This window comes from Gouania willdenowi, chromosome 6 (genome assembly GCF_900634775.1).
Source record: "Gouania willdenowi chromosome 6, fGouWil2.1, whole genome shotgun sequence".
Classification (NCBI taxonomy): Eukaryota; Metazoa; Chordata; class Actinopteri; order Blenniiformes; family Gobiesocidae; genus Gouania; species Gouania willdenowi.
Window position 1 is genome coordinate 56,339,834 of NC_041049.1, and position 13,496 is coordinate 56,353,329.

Here is a 13,496-nt window from a genome sequence, read left to right on the forward strand (position 1 = left end):
CGACATACATGTTCTCACTCCATGTTTGACCACTTAGATTTACTTTAATTTAAATATTTTTTTAAAAAAATTTCACTTTAAAATGAAGCTTACATGTGATTTTAAAAATAATGCATACAAGCTCATACTATATGTATGTATGTGCATTACACTGCCGCCTACTGCAAGATAAGGGCACTGCCCACCTCCTCACACACGCACAGAGGATTATTGATGATTGCAGATCACTTTTGGGATGCAAGTCCAGTGATATCCTCAACAACAGGGGTTCTTAACCTTGGGGTTGGGACCCTATTTGGAGTTGCAAGGCACTGGGAAGGGGTCGCTAGATGCCTTTAAAAAAACAGATATTTATTTGAACAATTTGAGCCAATTTACTTACTTTTTATCCATTGTCTGTATCTACACCAAACTTGCCATATTTTAACCTATTTTCATCACTTTTTCTTGACACGTTTTTGTTCCTTTTAATGCATTTTTGCTACACTACTCCAGTTTCTACTTTAAAAACATTTTTGGCATTTATAAAACCTTTCCACCTCTCACACCGGTCGACCCATTATTGTAACTTTTAACCTCTTTTCACCATATTTCATGTGAATTGATGCAATACGATTTGTCATGCCCATTATTTGCCAGTTTAAACTAATTGTTCCTACTTTTTCTCTGTTACTTTTTAGGCAATATTGACATTTGGAACCCCTGAACCCTGCTTTCTTGATGATGGTCCCTTCTTTCCATAGAGCAAATAAATTGTTAGGTGAATCATTAGAGCATTGTTAGTCATTTTGTTCTGTACATATACATGTGTGCTCCTAGTGAATGTAAAATCAGAAACAAGTCATAGCATAAAAGCGTAAAGAAAAGAAATTGTCTATTTGTACGGTTGCCCTACAGACAACCCCCGGTGCTATTGGTACGGTTACCGAAGTACAAGTCAAACTACAGCCCAATTCACATGGCACATACGGAGTAATGGGCCCCATTCATATATTGGTATGTGTCAATGTTTTGGTACCACCAATTGTTGCAATATCTGACTCACAAATGAATGAGAAAACGACTTTGGAAATTGCCTAAAAAAGGGGGCCCCTAATCAAATTGTGGAGGCATAATCAAAATCTACATTGAATTACCTTTGAAACGATATATCACACGACTATGCTCCCATAAATTTGGGAATTACCGGAAATGGGGGGTGGACCCCCGGGCCCCATTTAAAAAAAAGGGCTCCGAGCCTCTCATCATATTCATTCATAGAGTATTCATACCAAACTGCATTACGATCTAACAAGAACTAACGGAAGAGTAGTCATTTGAAAAATGGGGCCCCCTGGGGCCCCCAAGACACGCACGGGGTATTGGCTCCATTTATATATTGGTATGTGCCAATGATTCGGTACCATCAATCATTATAATATTTGACTCGCAAATAAATGAGAAATCAACTTTCATTTTTTTTTCTTCTTTTGGGGCCCCACATCGGAAAATCAGGCTCCGAGCGTGGATGCGTACATATCCATAGATTATCTACCAAATTTCAGCCCGATCCGTTCACGAATAACACAGGATTAGAAATTGTAACTAGTGTACACAACAACAACAACAACAACAACAACAGCAACAAAGTGAGTGTGGTAGACTGGCCTAATAAGTTAATAACTACATTTTTTTTTTTAAAAAAAGGTCTAAGATGACCTTGTCTTAGTCCCAGACATAGGTTGAGTTCTTGATGTGTGAATCCCAGACATCTGAAATATGTGGAGACAAAATAATCGAGGAAAGAAAAATAGCCAAAAGGTTTAGACAGTATATCAAGTATTGCACAAATAATTCTGTAAAACATTCAGTCCATATTTTGAATTTTCTAAGATAATAGCTTAAATCAGTGGCTCTCAGGCTTTTTTGGCTAAGTACCCCCTTTTTCTTATTTCTGAATCCAAGTACCCCCTTTGTCCGATTACAACATTTTGCTTGTAGAAAAGTATTTTAAAACAACAATCGAGCATAATGATGGAATGAATGAGTGATAACACACATGTTAAAGAATCACATTTTGTAAATAAGTGGAAAGAAACAGTATTTAGTGCAGTTGTTCACGTACACGTACCCCCATTTGAGAAACACTGGGCTAAATAACATTCAGGGATTTTTTTTTTTTTTTTTAAATTAGGCTAAATACATGTTGTTTGTGGGATTTTTGTTATTGATTGTATTATTTTTCTTTAAACTACCACATTTATTTGTTTTGTTTTTTGTTTTGTCTTATTTTGATCTAACATGATTTTAAAGCTTTAAATGTTTGCTGATAAAAACACATAATGTGGTCTACTTTGATTATAAGTTCGCAGAAAACAAACGTCATTGCAGCTCATGTTTATTCCTGGTGGCTTATTGTCTTTATCCTAAAACGCCCCCACGATCCGTTGCTCTACATCAGCAGGATTCCGTGCTGTCTGTCTCTCTGTCTGTCTGTCTGTCTGTGAACGATCAACGCGTCATGCGCACTGAGCGCGTCCATCATTGTCTGTAGCAGCGGTAGCGGAGTCACGGTGTCCCCGGTCATAAGCACAGGGACCGGGCGGAAGGTAGAGGCACCGAAGCGGCGGGACGGCCGCGGGGTTGTCGCTGATTTGTGTGCGCGCGCCCGTGTGCGTGTGCGTGCCACAGGCAGAGCGTCTGTTGGAGACAGACAGCAACAGTTGTTCGAGGATGTGTGAGAGGAGCGAGCCAGACTCTGCGGCGCAGCGGCGCAGCTCCACAGGAGCGGATCATCCTCACAGACAATGATACACACATCCTAACGCGAACGGAGGGCAGCGCGGCGTGCGTGAGATCTGTGGTGTCGTGCAGGGATTTCGGCGTCATTCACACACACCCCCTCACCCACCCACCCGCCCGCCCGTGTCTGCGGCTGAGGTAAACCCAGACGTCAGGGCTCGCTCATGCTCCGGACTCGGACTGTTGCGTGTGCGGAGAGTCACAGCTGACGAGCCCGAGGACGGAGAGCCCACGCACACGCACACGCACAGGTCTGTGAGCACAGACAGGACCGAGGAGGAGGAGGAGGAGGAGGAGGGGGGCGACAGCCTGCTCTGCGGATCGAGCCGAGCCCCCTCCTGCATCCACCCATTCATCTCCCGCTTTGGATGGGGGGAAAGCAGAGCACGGCGGGGCGGCCCCGGGGTGCTTTTCCCGGTGTCTCTACGGATGACAGCGCGGTGCCACCCTCGGCCCACTTCGGTCACTACCGGCCGAGCGGCGGCGGCACCATGGGCCTCCGGAGCCGCTCAGTGAGTTCCGTGGCCGGGATGGGCATCGATCACAGTCACGCCATGCCCTTCGGCTTCTACACCCCGAGAGGGGGGACGGACTCAGAACGAGCAGGTGGTGGTGTTGGTGGTGGTGGTGGTGGTGGGGGCTCCGGGGGAACTAACGCGACCCCACATGGAACCGGCTTTCAGGACACTGGGGGCGGAGGGCACCACACGGACGGGGTGCTATATCTGGGGTCCCGGGGGTCGCTGGCTGACACCTTGCCCCTGCACATCGCGCCCCGCTGGTTCAGCGCGCACAGCGGTAAGCATGAGCATTATTTGTTTACCTGCAGGATGACACTGTTGCAGAGCCATTAAGTTGTCACAGAGGTTCAGAGGATGCACAGTGGACAGCAGAGGTGTAAAAAGTACTGATACTCAAGTAAAAGTACTGTTACTTGATTGAAATCGTACAAGTACAAGTCATACATAAAATACTCAAGTACAAGTAAAAAGTAGCTCAGTTAAATAGTACTTAATGAAAAAGTTAATTTCACCTCCCACGTTTATATTTGGTAATAAATCTTGCCACGGTTCCCTTGCGTATACAGCAACATCTCATGAATAAACTTAAAAAGAAAGAAACCAAATCTTGCGAAACTGGAATTTGATTTATTTTCCACAAAGGCATCTGTATGAAATAAAAGGCTTGTCAAAATAATAAATAAATAAATAAATAAAATAAAATAACAGCAATGCATTCAATTCACAATAAAATAATTCTCAGGATCTAATTATTGCTACATTTATGAACTCTAAAACCGTTTCATGCCAACTAATTACTTTACCCCTTTTAAAACATACTTAAGTACAAGTAAAGTCACTGATTAAGAAATATACTCAAAAAAACTGACTGACCACTCTGTAAGTTAGTGCTTTAAAACTTAGATCAGAGGTGAAAGTAACAGATTACAAGTACTCACGTTACTGTACTTGTGCTTTTTTGAGTATATTTCTAAATCAGTAATTTTACTTGTACTTAAGAAAGTTTTAAAAGAAGTAAAGTTATTTGTTACATTTCTACACCCAAATGATGCCATGTGTGTTCCAACATAATAGGTAGAAACCTACAATCTGAACCCAAGATAGTGGCTGGGAGTTGATCAGAAATTGAACGACTAAGAACATATGGGTTATGTTCAATGTGCCTTTATAAAGTGATGACCTGAAATGAGTACAGTACTGTGACTTAAAGCTGATATCCGGAGTTTCCGAGAGAACGTCTCGGTGTCCCGCCCTCAACAGCTCTACTTCCTCCCCTGCCTCAGAAGCCACGCCTCTACGTTTGTGCACGCGCATTGCGAAACATAACACAGTCGCATAACTACAAAAACTGCACATTTATTGTTAGAGTGCCATAACTTTTGATTAAAACATGTTTATTACCTGTCCATGAGAATCATGAGATCCTTTTCAAAGCAGCAAGTCCCTCCCCCTTTGAAAAGAGGCTCCGAGATGAATCCTGTTGCGGTGACGAAGACGTTTATCCACAAGCTTTGTACCCGGACTTTTCTTTTCTTTTTTTAGCAGAAGCTTTATACGCTGGCCATTGTGGAATGGGTAACTGAAGTTTCGGAGCGCTCCTCCATGACGCTGCTCAGTGATACCTGTTTGCACGTGCATTCACTTTGATTGACAGTTGCCCGCTCCAGGAAATTGAAGCCTATTGGCTGGGCGAAGTCGGCGCTTTCTTGCATTTGTATAGGGGTTTATAGGACGAAGGAGGGACTTATATACATTAATGTATATCAATGATCACAGACAGTAGACCATAGTAAAACACTAGTTAGGTATTTTTTTGCATTTCAAAAGAATGATACAGAAACATAGATTTCTCAGAAACTCCGAATATAAGCTTTAAGGTACTAATTTTCTTAAATATTTACTCAGTAACAGTTGGGTATAGATATATAGAACCCATAAAAGCAACTCAGTTAGAGTAACTTCAGTACTTTGGTGGACACACTGTTTACAATGCACGGTGCACCTGGCTTTGAGGTGCACCGTGCATTGTAAACTAGTCTGTTTGGTTATCTGGGGACAACAACAGAAAACTGGGTCAAATTTGCTCCAAAGAAGAAAAAGTAACAAATGGAAGGTGTTGTTGGGCTTGGCTGGTTTTACCTTCATGGTGCATGGAGCGCATGGAGCAGCAGTGTTATTATTATAACAGATGCACAGGCAGGTTATCTGTCCGTTGTTGTGTGAGAAGACACTTAAGAAGCCTGGTGCCAAATCTGGCTGAGTCAATTATCCCAGCGATTATAGATTATAGGCAGCAGGGAGAGAAGGGTGAGCCTGTCTGAGATGGATGATCATGACCATCATCAGAGGTTGCATGTTGGATGTTGGAGCACCATTTCTTACAGGTTGCCTTTAAATTGAGGTTAAAAAAAAAACAAAAGGTGGTACAAAGTAGGGCTGGGCGATACGCCTGAAAAAGTGTTTCATATCAGTCGATTGATAATTATTGATTTTTTTTTTTTTTTGTACCTATTTAAATTCAAAATAAGAACCAGAGAAAAAGCCAAATATAAATACTTTTATTTTAAACATTTAAAAATAGGTCAACAAAACTATGGAAAAAAAAAACCACACTAAAAAAACTCAGTTAAAAAAAAAAACTGTTTAATGTACAAATATAGACATTAAATAAAGGCTTAATCAAAGAAAATATGCAACACATTTTGGAAATAACAAATCAGTGCAGACCTGAGGTGGAACTAACATCTGACATGAAATGAACAACAGAGTATGGATTAAGAAAATATTACTCATTTATAATGAAATTCTTTCCTACATGAAGAATAGCACTGGCAGTCCCCTATATATAGCTTTTCAACCTAATACTATGTAATATGTAATTAATTGAATGTATTAATGTTTAAAAAGACCTGACGCTACCTTTCAGTTGGAGTTTTTTTATTATTATTTTTTTTAGTCTAACCTGTGGTCTTTTCTAAGTGAGTTCTCTCTATAGCACATGTGTCAAATTCAAGGCTCGGGGGCCAAATCTGGCCCTTTAGAGCATTAAATTCGGCCCGCTCAAGAAAGTAAAAATGACAGAAAAAACATACATGCTGTAAATGACAAACTAATTCAGTTGTAGATATGTCAGCGCCTTCATATACAAAAATTCAATTAAAATCCGCAATATTTGTAGTCATTTTTAATCTCAAATTGTTAAAAAGAAACTAAATTTTTCCAAAATCTGGAAAAGTTTCTTCCAATTATTCCACAAAATTTCCCCAAATTCCCAAAATCAGGGAAATTAATTGATAATTGATATATTCACATACTATACTTTATCATTTACGGTACATATCATTTATATGTGGAAGTGCAAAGCAGAGCACATTAATGTAGAATTTGCTCTTTAATCTGTGGCCCACTTAAGCTCAAACTGGACCGTATTTGGCCCCTGGACTGAAATGAGTTTGATACCCCCCGCTCTATAGCAAGATGATCACATGTCGCACATTTCTTACACAATCCAGCACAAATTTAGACTAATAAATGGATTCCACTGATTTACTAAAAGCTTTTAAACAGAAGTCATGAACAGTGGTGAAAACTGAAAGCATGACAAATGAAAGCAGAATTTAAACCTGTACAAATGTTTGCTGCTCAGTTTTTTCATCCACTTTAAACAATTCAGACTAAAACCTTGATAGAAAAATGCTAAAACAATAAAAACCCATGATAGAAAAGATAAACAAACAAGAACCAACGGTAACAATTTCTATACTGCACACAGAAAAGTGTGACTTAGTTCTTTAAAGATTTGGTCAGAGGTGAAAGTAACAGATGACAAGTATTCACGTTACTGTAATTGAGCTGCTTTTATGGGTACTTGTACTTTTTTGGAGTATATTTCTAAGTCAGCAGTTTTACTTGTACTTAAGTATGTTTTTAAAGAAGTAGAGTAATTGGTTACATTTCTACACCCAACCATTACTGAGTAAATTATAATTTTTTTGTTTTAAAATTCATCAACAGACATTGTGAAACTACCAAAAAATTAACTGGTCACCAGACAACAATCAAATGCATCACATCATAGCCGACCAATCAGATTAAATGTAATGTACCATACCAAAACAGCATTGAATGGAGCCTCAGTTTTAGAGTTCATAAACGTAGCTATACTTAGAGCCTGAGAATTTATTTATTTATTTTTTTTATTAAATTCATCGGTGTTATTTTATTTAAATACAAAAATAATTGTGCATTTAGACAAAGCTTTTATTTTATACAGCTGTCTTTGTGGAAAATAAATTAAGCTCCAATTGTGCAAGATTTGGTCTCTTCCTTTTTAAGTCTTTACATGAGATGTTTACTGTATGCGAGGGAATCGTGGCAAGAAAACATAAATGTGGGGGTGAAAGTAACTATTCATTTTTACTTTGAGTACTATTTAATTTAGCTACTTTTTACTTATACTTGAGTATTTTATGTGTGACTTACTTGTATTTGTACTTGAGTACAATTTCAATCAAGTAACAGTACCTCTACTTGAGGAGGATATAGCAGTAAACTTTACACATCTGGATTTGGTTCTGAATTTTTGAGAAGCCAAAAGCTTTATTATGTGTATCATTGTGTGCGTGTCTGGAGACACAGCTGATTTAATCCATGCAAAGCATAGGGAGTAGTTGAAAATACAGAAATCACTGCAGGCTGCAGGTCTCCATCCACTCATTATCCAATCCTGACTACCTCAGGAGGACAAAAGCAAGTCAGACGCCATCATCCACACCTTTTTTTGTTTTGTTTTGGAAGCTTTGCCGTTTGCTGCCATAGCGACTCAGATGTACGCCAATGCCAGTGGGAGGTAGGATTAAAGATGTTAAAGGTAGAGAGCGAGGCAAAGCAAGCAGGGAAATCACAGAATTAGACTTCAGGAAATGTCAACAAGTCGAAAAGCAAATGTTAGGGTTAAATTGGAGTTTGAGTCAAAGCAGAACTAGTGCTCACCTCACAGCATTTGGAAAACAGAGCGCAGCAGCCATGAATGACACACACACAAAAAGCAAGCTTAAAATGTCTCAAAAATAAGCACGCCTGTGTAAATGTAGTAGGAAAAATAATAGGTTATATTGTAACTGTAAATATGCAACTCCTTAAAGTTTGCAAGGGTGTAAACTATGACAAAAATCCATTAAATGACCCCAACCTTGACAAATAACAAATTAAAGAGAGATTTTTTTCCCCATTTAAAAAAAAAAAAAAGTATTTTATTATTTTTTTTCACTTTGTCTGCACATGCAGTTCTACAAGAAGTGTAATCTTTTTAAGACAGCAGTGCATGTTTTGTTATTGCAATTAAATAAGTGAATTTATTTTATTGCATAATTGTGTTTGAAAAAAAAAATAGATGGTAATTTTCCTTATAGTTTCTAATAACAAATAAAAAGGGGGGAAAACTGCCAAAAAAGTGATGTAGTAAATAATTATATACACTATACACAATATATGAAGTTATGCAAACAAACCAAATATTTACGTCCCCGTACGTCAACAACCACAACTGAGCAATATTTCGAATGAATTTTTCACAATGTGAAAAATTAAAATAAATGAATAATGTCTTGCATAAATGGGAAAACAGCAGCCAATGTTCATGTACAGTACATTTAACAATAAAAAAAATCAATGTTTATTCCAATATATATCACGCATTTTGTAATAAATTGTCACAAATTGCATTGGTGATGATTACACAATGAAACGTATTATTATGTTTCATTTCAATTTTTTTTTAAAAAAAAACCAAAAAAAGTAGGAAAAAAACAACCCCCACATATTAAATTTTGCATTTGTGTTACAAAATACACACATTGATACAAAATGAGGGCGTTATTACATTATGAAGTGAACATTTCTTACGTTATGTCATATCACTATACAAAATCAATCTTCTATAATACCATTACACATACTGTAAATCTGATAAACTAAAAATGGGTCGGTATAGCACAAAATGACTGCCATTGTGTGAATGGATCTCATTTGTAATGTGAGTTCATGATGTGAAGGGTGAATGTTTGAGAAGAATGCTAAATACATTGTGTCTGGTGCAGCTATAGAGGGATGCACAGCAGACAGTGAGAACAGCTTAAGGAGGATTTTCCCATCACGCCTTCAGGTTCAGCTTGAAGATGAAATCCAGCACAGGGCCTCTGAGGCTGAGGGCAGATGCTTCTCCCTGTCCTGCTTTTTTTTTTATAGGGGCATCAAGTTATTTCAGAGCCTGGGCCATTTCACTTTTTTTTTCTCCCTCTCGCAACATTGTAATTCATATACGTACTCTTGGTCATTAATGAAAACCAGAGCAGTACCTACTCAGGGCCCATCTGTTGTGGTGGAGTCTTAACTCAGATTAGATCGCTACTGTTTCCGCAAGAGAATATTATTAAATAAAGAAACCAGCATTATCTTTTTCAAAATCATTATTTTTTACCCCTGCCTAGTAGGTAGTTTTTTCACATACTTTCGAAAACGAAAACGGTTTTCGAAAGTTTGTGTGTTTGTGTGTTTGTTTGTTTGTGTACATGATAACTTAAAAAGTTATGAACGGCTTTTGATGAAATTTTCAAGAAATGTTCTCAGAAAATATATAGATATACTGTATATATCCCATTAGGTTTCCCATCCACACTGTGGAACTTCTGTTAAACATTGTTTAAAACACTGATGATGTCATCAACAGTGATATCCACAGTGCTATGCTATGCTAATGCTAATGCAGTGTGACGCTGTTTGTCTGTACACGATAACTTGAACAGTTGTGAACGGATTTTGGTGAAATTTTCAGAAAATGTTGATAATGGGACAAGAAACAGGTGATTCAATTATGGTGGTTCTGGCTACCAAAATAATATATATAGATACATATATATCCCATTCATTCTTCCATCCACATTTTGGAATTATCACTGTTGATTCTACCATTGTCTCCATGGAGACGTACGGATCCGATCGGCCGTTTTGCAAAGTCTGCGTTAAACAAGTGCGGGTTCATTTATTTGTTTGTTTGTCTGTTAGCAGGATTACGGCAAAAGTATTTTGCAGTACAGATCGGACCTGGATTGCGCATTTCATCATGTTCTTTTGAAAAAAATGGGCGTATGCCCTTACATTTGGACTTATTGTATAGTTATTAATGGGGATAGAAGTTTTTTCCAAGCCTTAAAAATGTAAATTATCATTGTATGATGATCAGGATCACTGATCCAGATAACTGCCAACATTTGGCATAGAGGATATTTGGTTCTTGGTGGAGGTTTGTGCACTTGTTTTATACCTAAAAACACTCGACAGGCGATAACAGACTCCAGTGACTCTAATTCACAGGCCTGAATGAAAGAGGGAACCAGAGTACTTAAAATGTGATCACGTCAATTCTGCTCACTTTAGGTTCATTTAAAGCTAGCTTTATAGCTAAGAGGAAGCATTGCAAACTTGAAAAGGGCCTCATTTTTAGCAAAGAATAAAAACTATGGATTATATGGAACATTTTTTCAAAATGTTTTCATTCATGCTTTGAAAAATGCATGATTTTTTTTTGAAATGCTGTTAAAGTTCAACAGTTCGTGTTGAATGTGTCTTAGAGTCTTTTTCGTTGTAGCTTGTAGATTAAGTAATCAAGCTTTGATTAATCTATCCTATATAATGTGTGTGAACAAAATATAAGCCCAACCCACAGCGAAATATACTTACAAAGCTTGAAGGGAATGTCTAACCTTTGCTCACCCATTACAATGGAAGTTAACTGATGGCATTTAAACTACTGTATACGTTAAAAAACTAGAATTTCTTTAATGGCTTTAAACTCGGCCTGTGGAGTCCGTTAGGGCAGTGTGAACAGAAAAACTCCCAAAAACAAACGCTTATGAAAAATGTGGATATGGGGACCTGCTAGTGATTTGCATTTACTTATTGCTTTAATAATTTTGATGCTCCACAATGGCCGTCATGTTGGATAAAGTTTGTAATCTCCGCATGGGGAGAGAATTCAACTGAAAGTAAAATGAGTAATGAGACAGATACACACTTCATTTATTGGAAAGGGTTTTCACAGACACGGAGATTATGAATGAGGGTGTGATGTCACATAACGACCAAAATAAGGCCTATGAGATGAACTATGACTGCTTCTGTCATTCTGCACCTCCCACTCTACAGTAAAGAAACATTGAAAACTCATCATACTTTATCATCTTTTAATAGAAACATTTGGTCTGGCTGTTTTTTTCCCCCTCTGACATAACTTTAGCTACAAGCTAGGCCTTACTTTAAAGGGAAAAGTTGTCTGATAATCTGACGACTACCAGAATTATGTGATTTCTCCAACTTCAATAAAAGCACCTAAAAATGACTGTACAATGCCATACTTTTGATGCTTATATCCATCAGTAAGCCACAGTTATCCCCTAAACCAGCGAGCTTCGCGGCCTTTTGCCTCTTTATTGACAAAGCCTGCCAATGCAGCATCAGTGCTTAATCAATACAGCATTTGCACTCACTCTCTGACCAATACGTTTAATCCGAGCCGACCTTGCCTGAAAACTCCCCCAGCGGGGCTAGTAAGTGGAAAAAAGGCATTTTTAGCACTTAATTACACTTGCCGTTTGGACTAAGTGATGCAGAAAAGACTCCAACAACCTGAATATCGTCAGAGGCTAACACATGGCATATCTCTACAGCTAGTGCCATCATCATCATCATCATCATCATCATCATCATCATCATCATCATCATCATCATCATCATCATCGTGGTCCATTTGTAACTTAGCAGAGTTGTGCAGCTACGGGTCAATTCTCCAATCAATTGTTCATCCAAACACATTCAAGCGTGTGATTCGAATCCTTTCGTCGTTAGAGTCAAATCTGATGTTTGGAGCAGTGCAGCGAGGACAAGAGAAGCTTGTCCTCGGGATAGAGACAGTGCTTCTGTAATGCACCGCGCACCTGCTTTTTAGGGCTTTTATGATAGTCTGAGATAATGATCCTCAATGCAGAAGAAGAGCAGAAACACTGTGGATTAAGCAGTCGGGAGCTTCTGTGTATAAGTGTTGGCCCACTGATAAGAAGAAACAATTACTCATAAGCCTGTAGTCGAGGCAAGGGGTCGACAACCTGAGGCTTTTGAGCCAAATGTGGCTCTTTAGTCGCTCATCTTTGGCCCCTGATCAAATAGTATTACATTTACATCCTTTGTAATTTTGACCAATCACAATGCACAGACTCACTCTCATTCATTGTCATACAACACAAGTGGTGCACCTACAACAGGGATGGGGTCAATTACATATTTCACTTACAATTACGTCTGAGCCGTTTTTGTGTCAGTATACCCATAGATTTAAATTTTTTTAAAATAGTAAAATGTGGGAAAGCTTGATGTAAAACATATTTTCATAACCAGTTTTACATTACATTGTAATTGACAATTTTTAATAGAATTTTTCATGGGAATTACAATTACAAAGTCAATTATCTGAAGTCAATTTCAATTAAATTACGATTACAACGGCAACAGATTTCTAATATTAGGATTAGATTTACACCCTAATTGTAATTAATTTTCAATTACAGTACACAGTTACAATTGTAATTGACCCCCAACCTGATCTACAATCTTCCCATGAAAAGCAGAGACAAATCTTTATACACCATGTCAAACATTTAAGTTAAAACAAGTTTTCATTTTACATGAAGGCGGGATATATTTAAAGTTCAATAAATGTTAAGAGTTCTATTGGTGCATTTAATTTAATTTCTAATATATACATTTATATCATATGAGTGTTTCAGTTGTCTTTCATAATCAATGTGCTTTAAAAAAATATATATCGGCCTCAAATATCAGCTTCCAAAATTGGCTTTGGATATCGGCCATCGGCTGAATTAAAAAAAAAAAAAAAAATCCCATATCGGTTGACCTCTAATCTTACATATGGTTAACTGTTGAGTGTCTGAGTTACTCCATTGATGATGGCTTTTAATCGCACTTGTGCATGTGAGTAACTCAATGTTTACATTAGGGCTGGGTAAAAAAAATGTATTTAATCTATTTATCAAGTTTATAGATAAAAATGATTTTTATTTTGCAAATTTGAGTTTAAAAAAAACATTTAACATTTTTTTTTATTATTATTTTTTTCCACCACAT

The 13,496-nt window shown here is 37.9% G+C and overlaps 1 protein-coding gene across 1 annotated transcript in view; it reads left to right on the top strand.

Annotated features, from left to right (window-relative positions):
• The first annotated feature begins 2,500 nt into the window (after window positions 1-2,500).
• The window catches only part of znrf1 (zinc and ring finger 1), a 78,956-nt gene continuing 67,960 nt past the window's right edge, over window positions 2,501-13,496 (top strand). Inside the window, exon 1 of the mRNA XM_028449950.1 lies at window positions 2,501-3,579. Coding sequence (XP_028305751.1) covers window positions 3,150-3,579 — 430 coding nt within the window. The 5' untranslated portion in view covers window positions 2,501-3,149. The remainder of the gene's footprint in view (window positions 3,580-13,496) is intronic.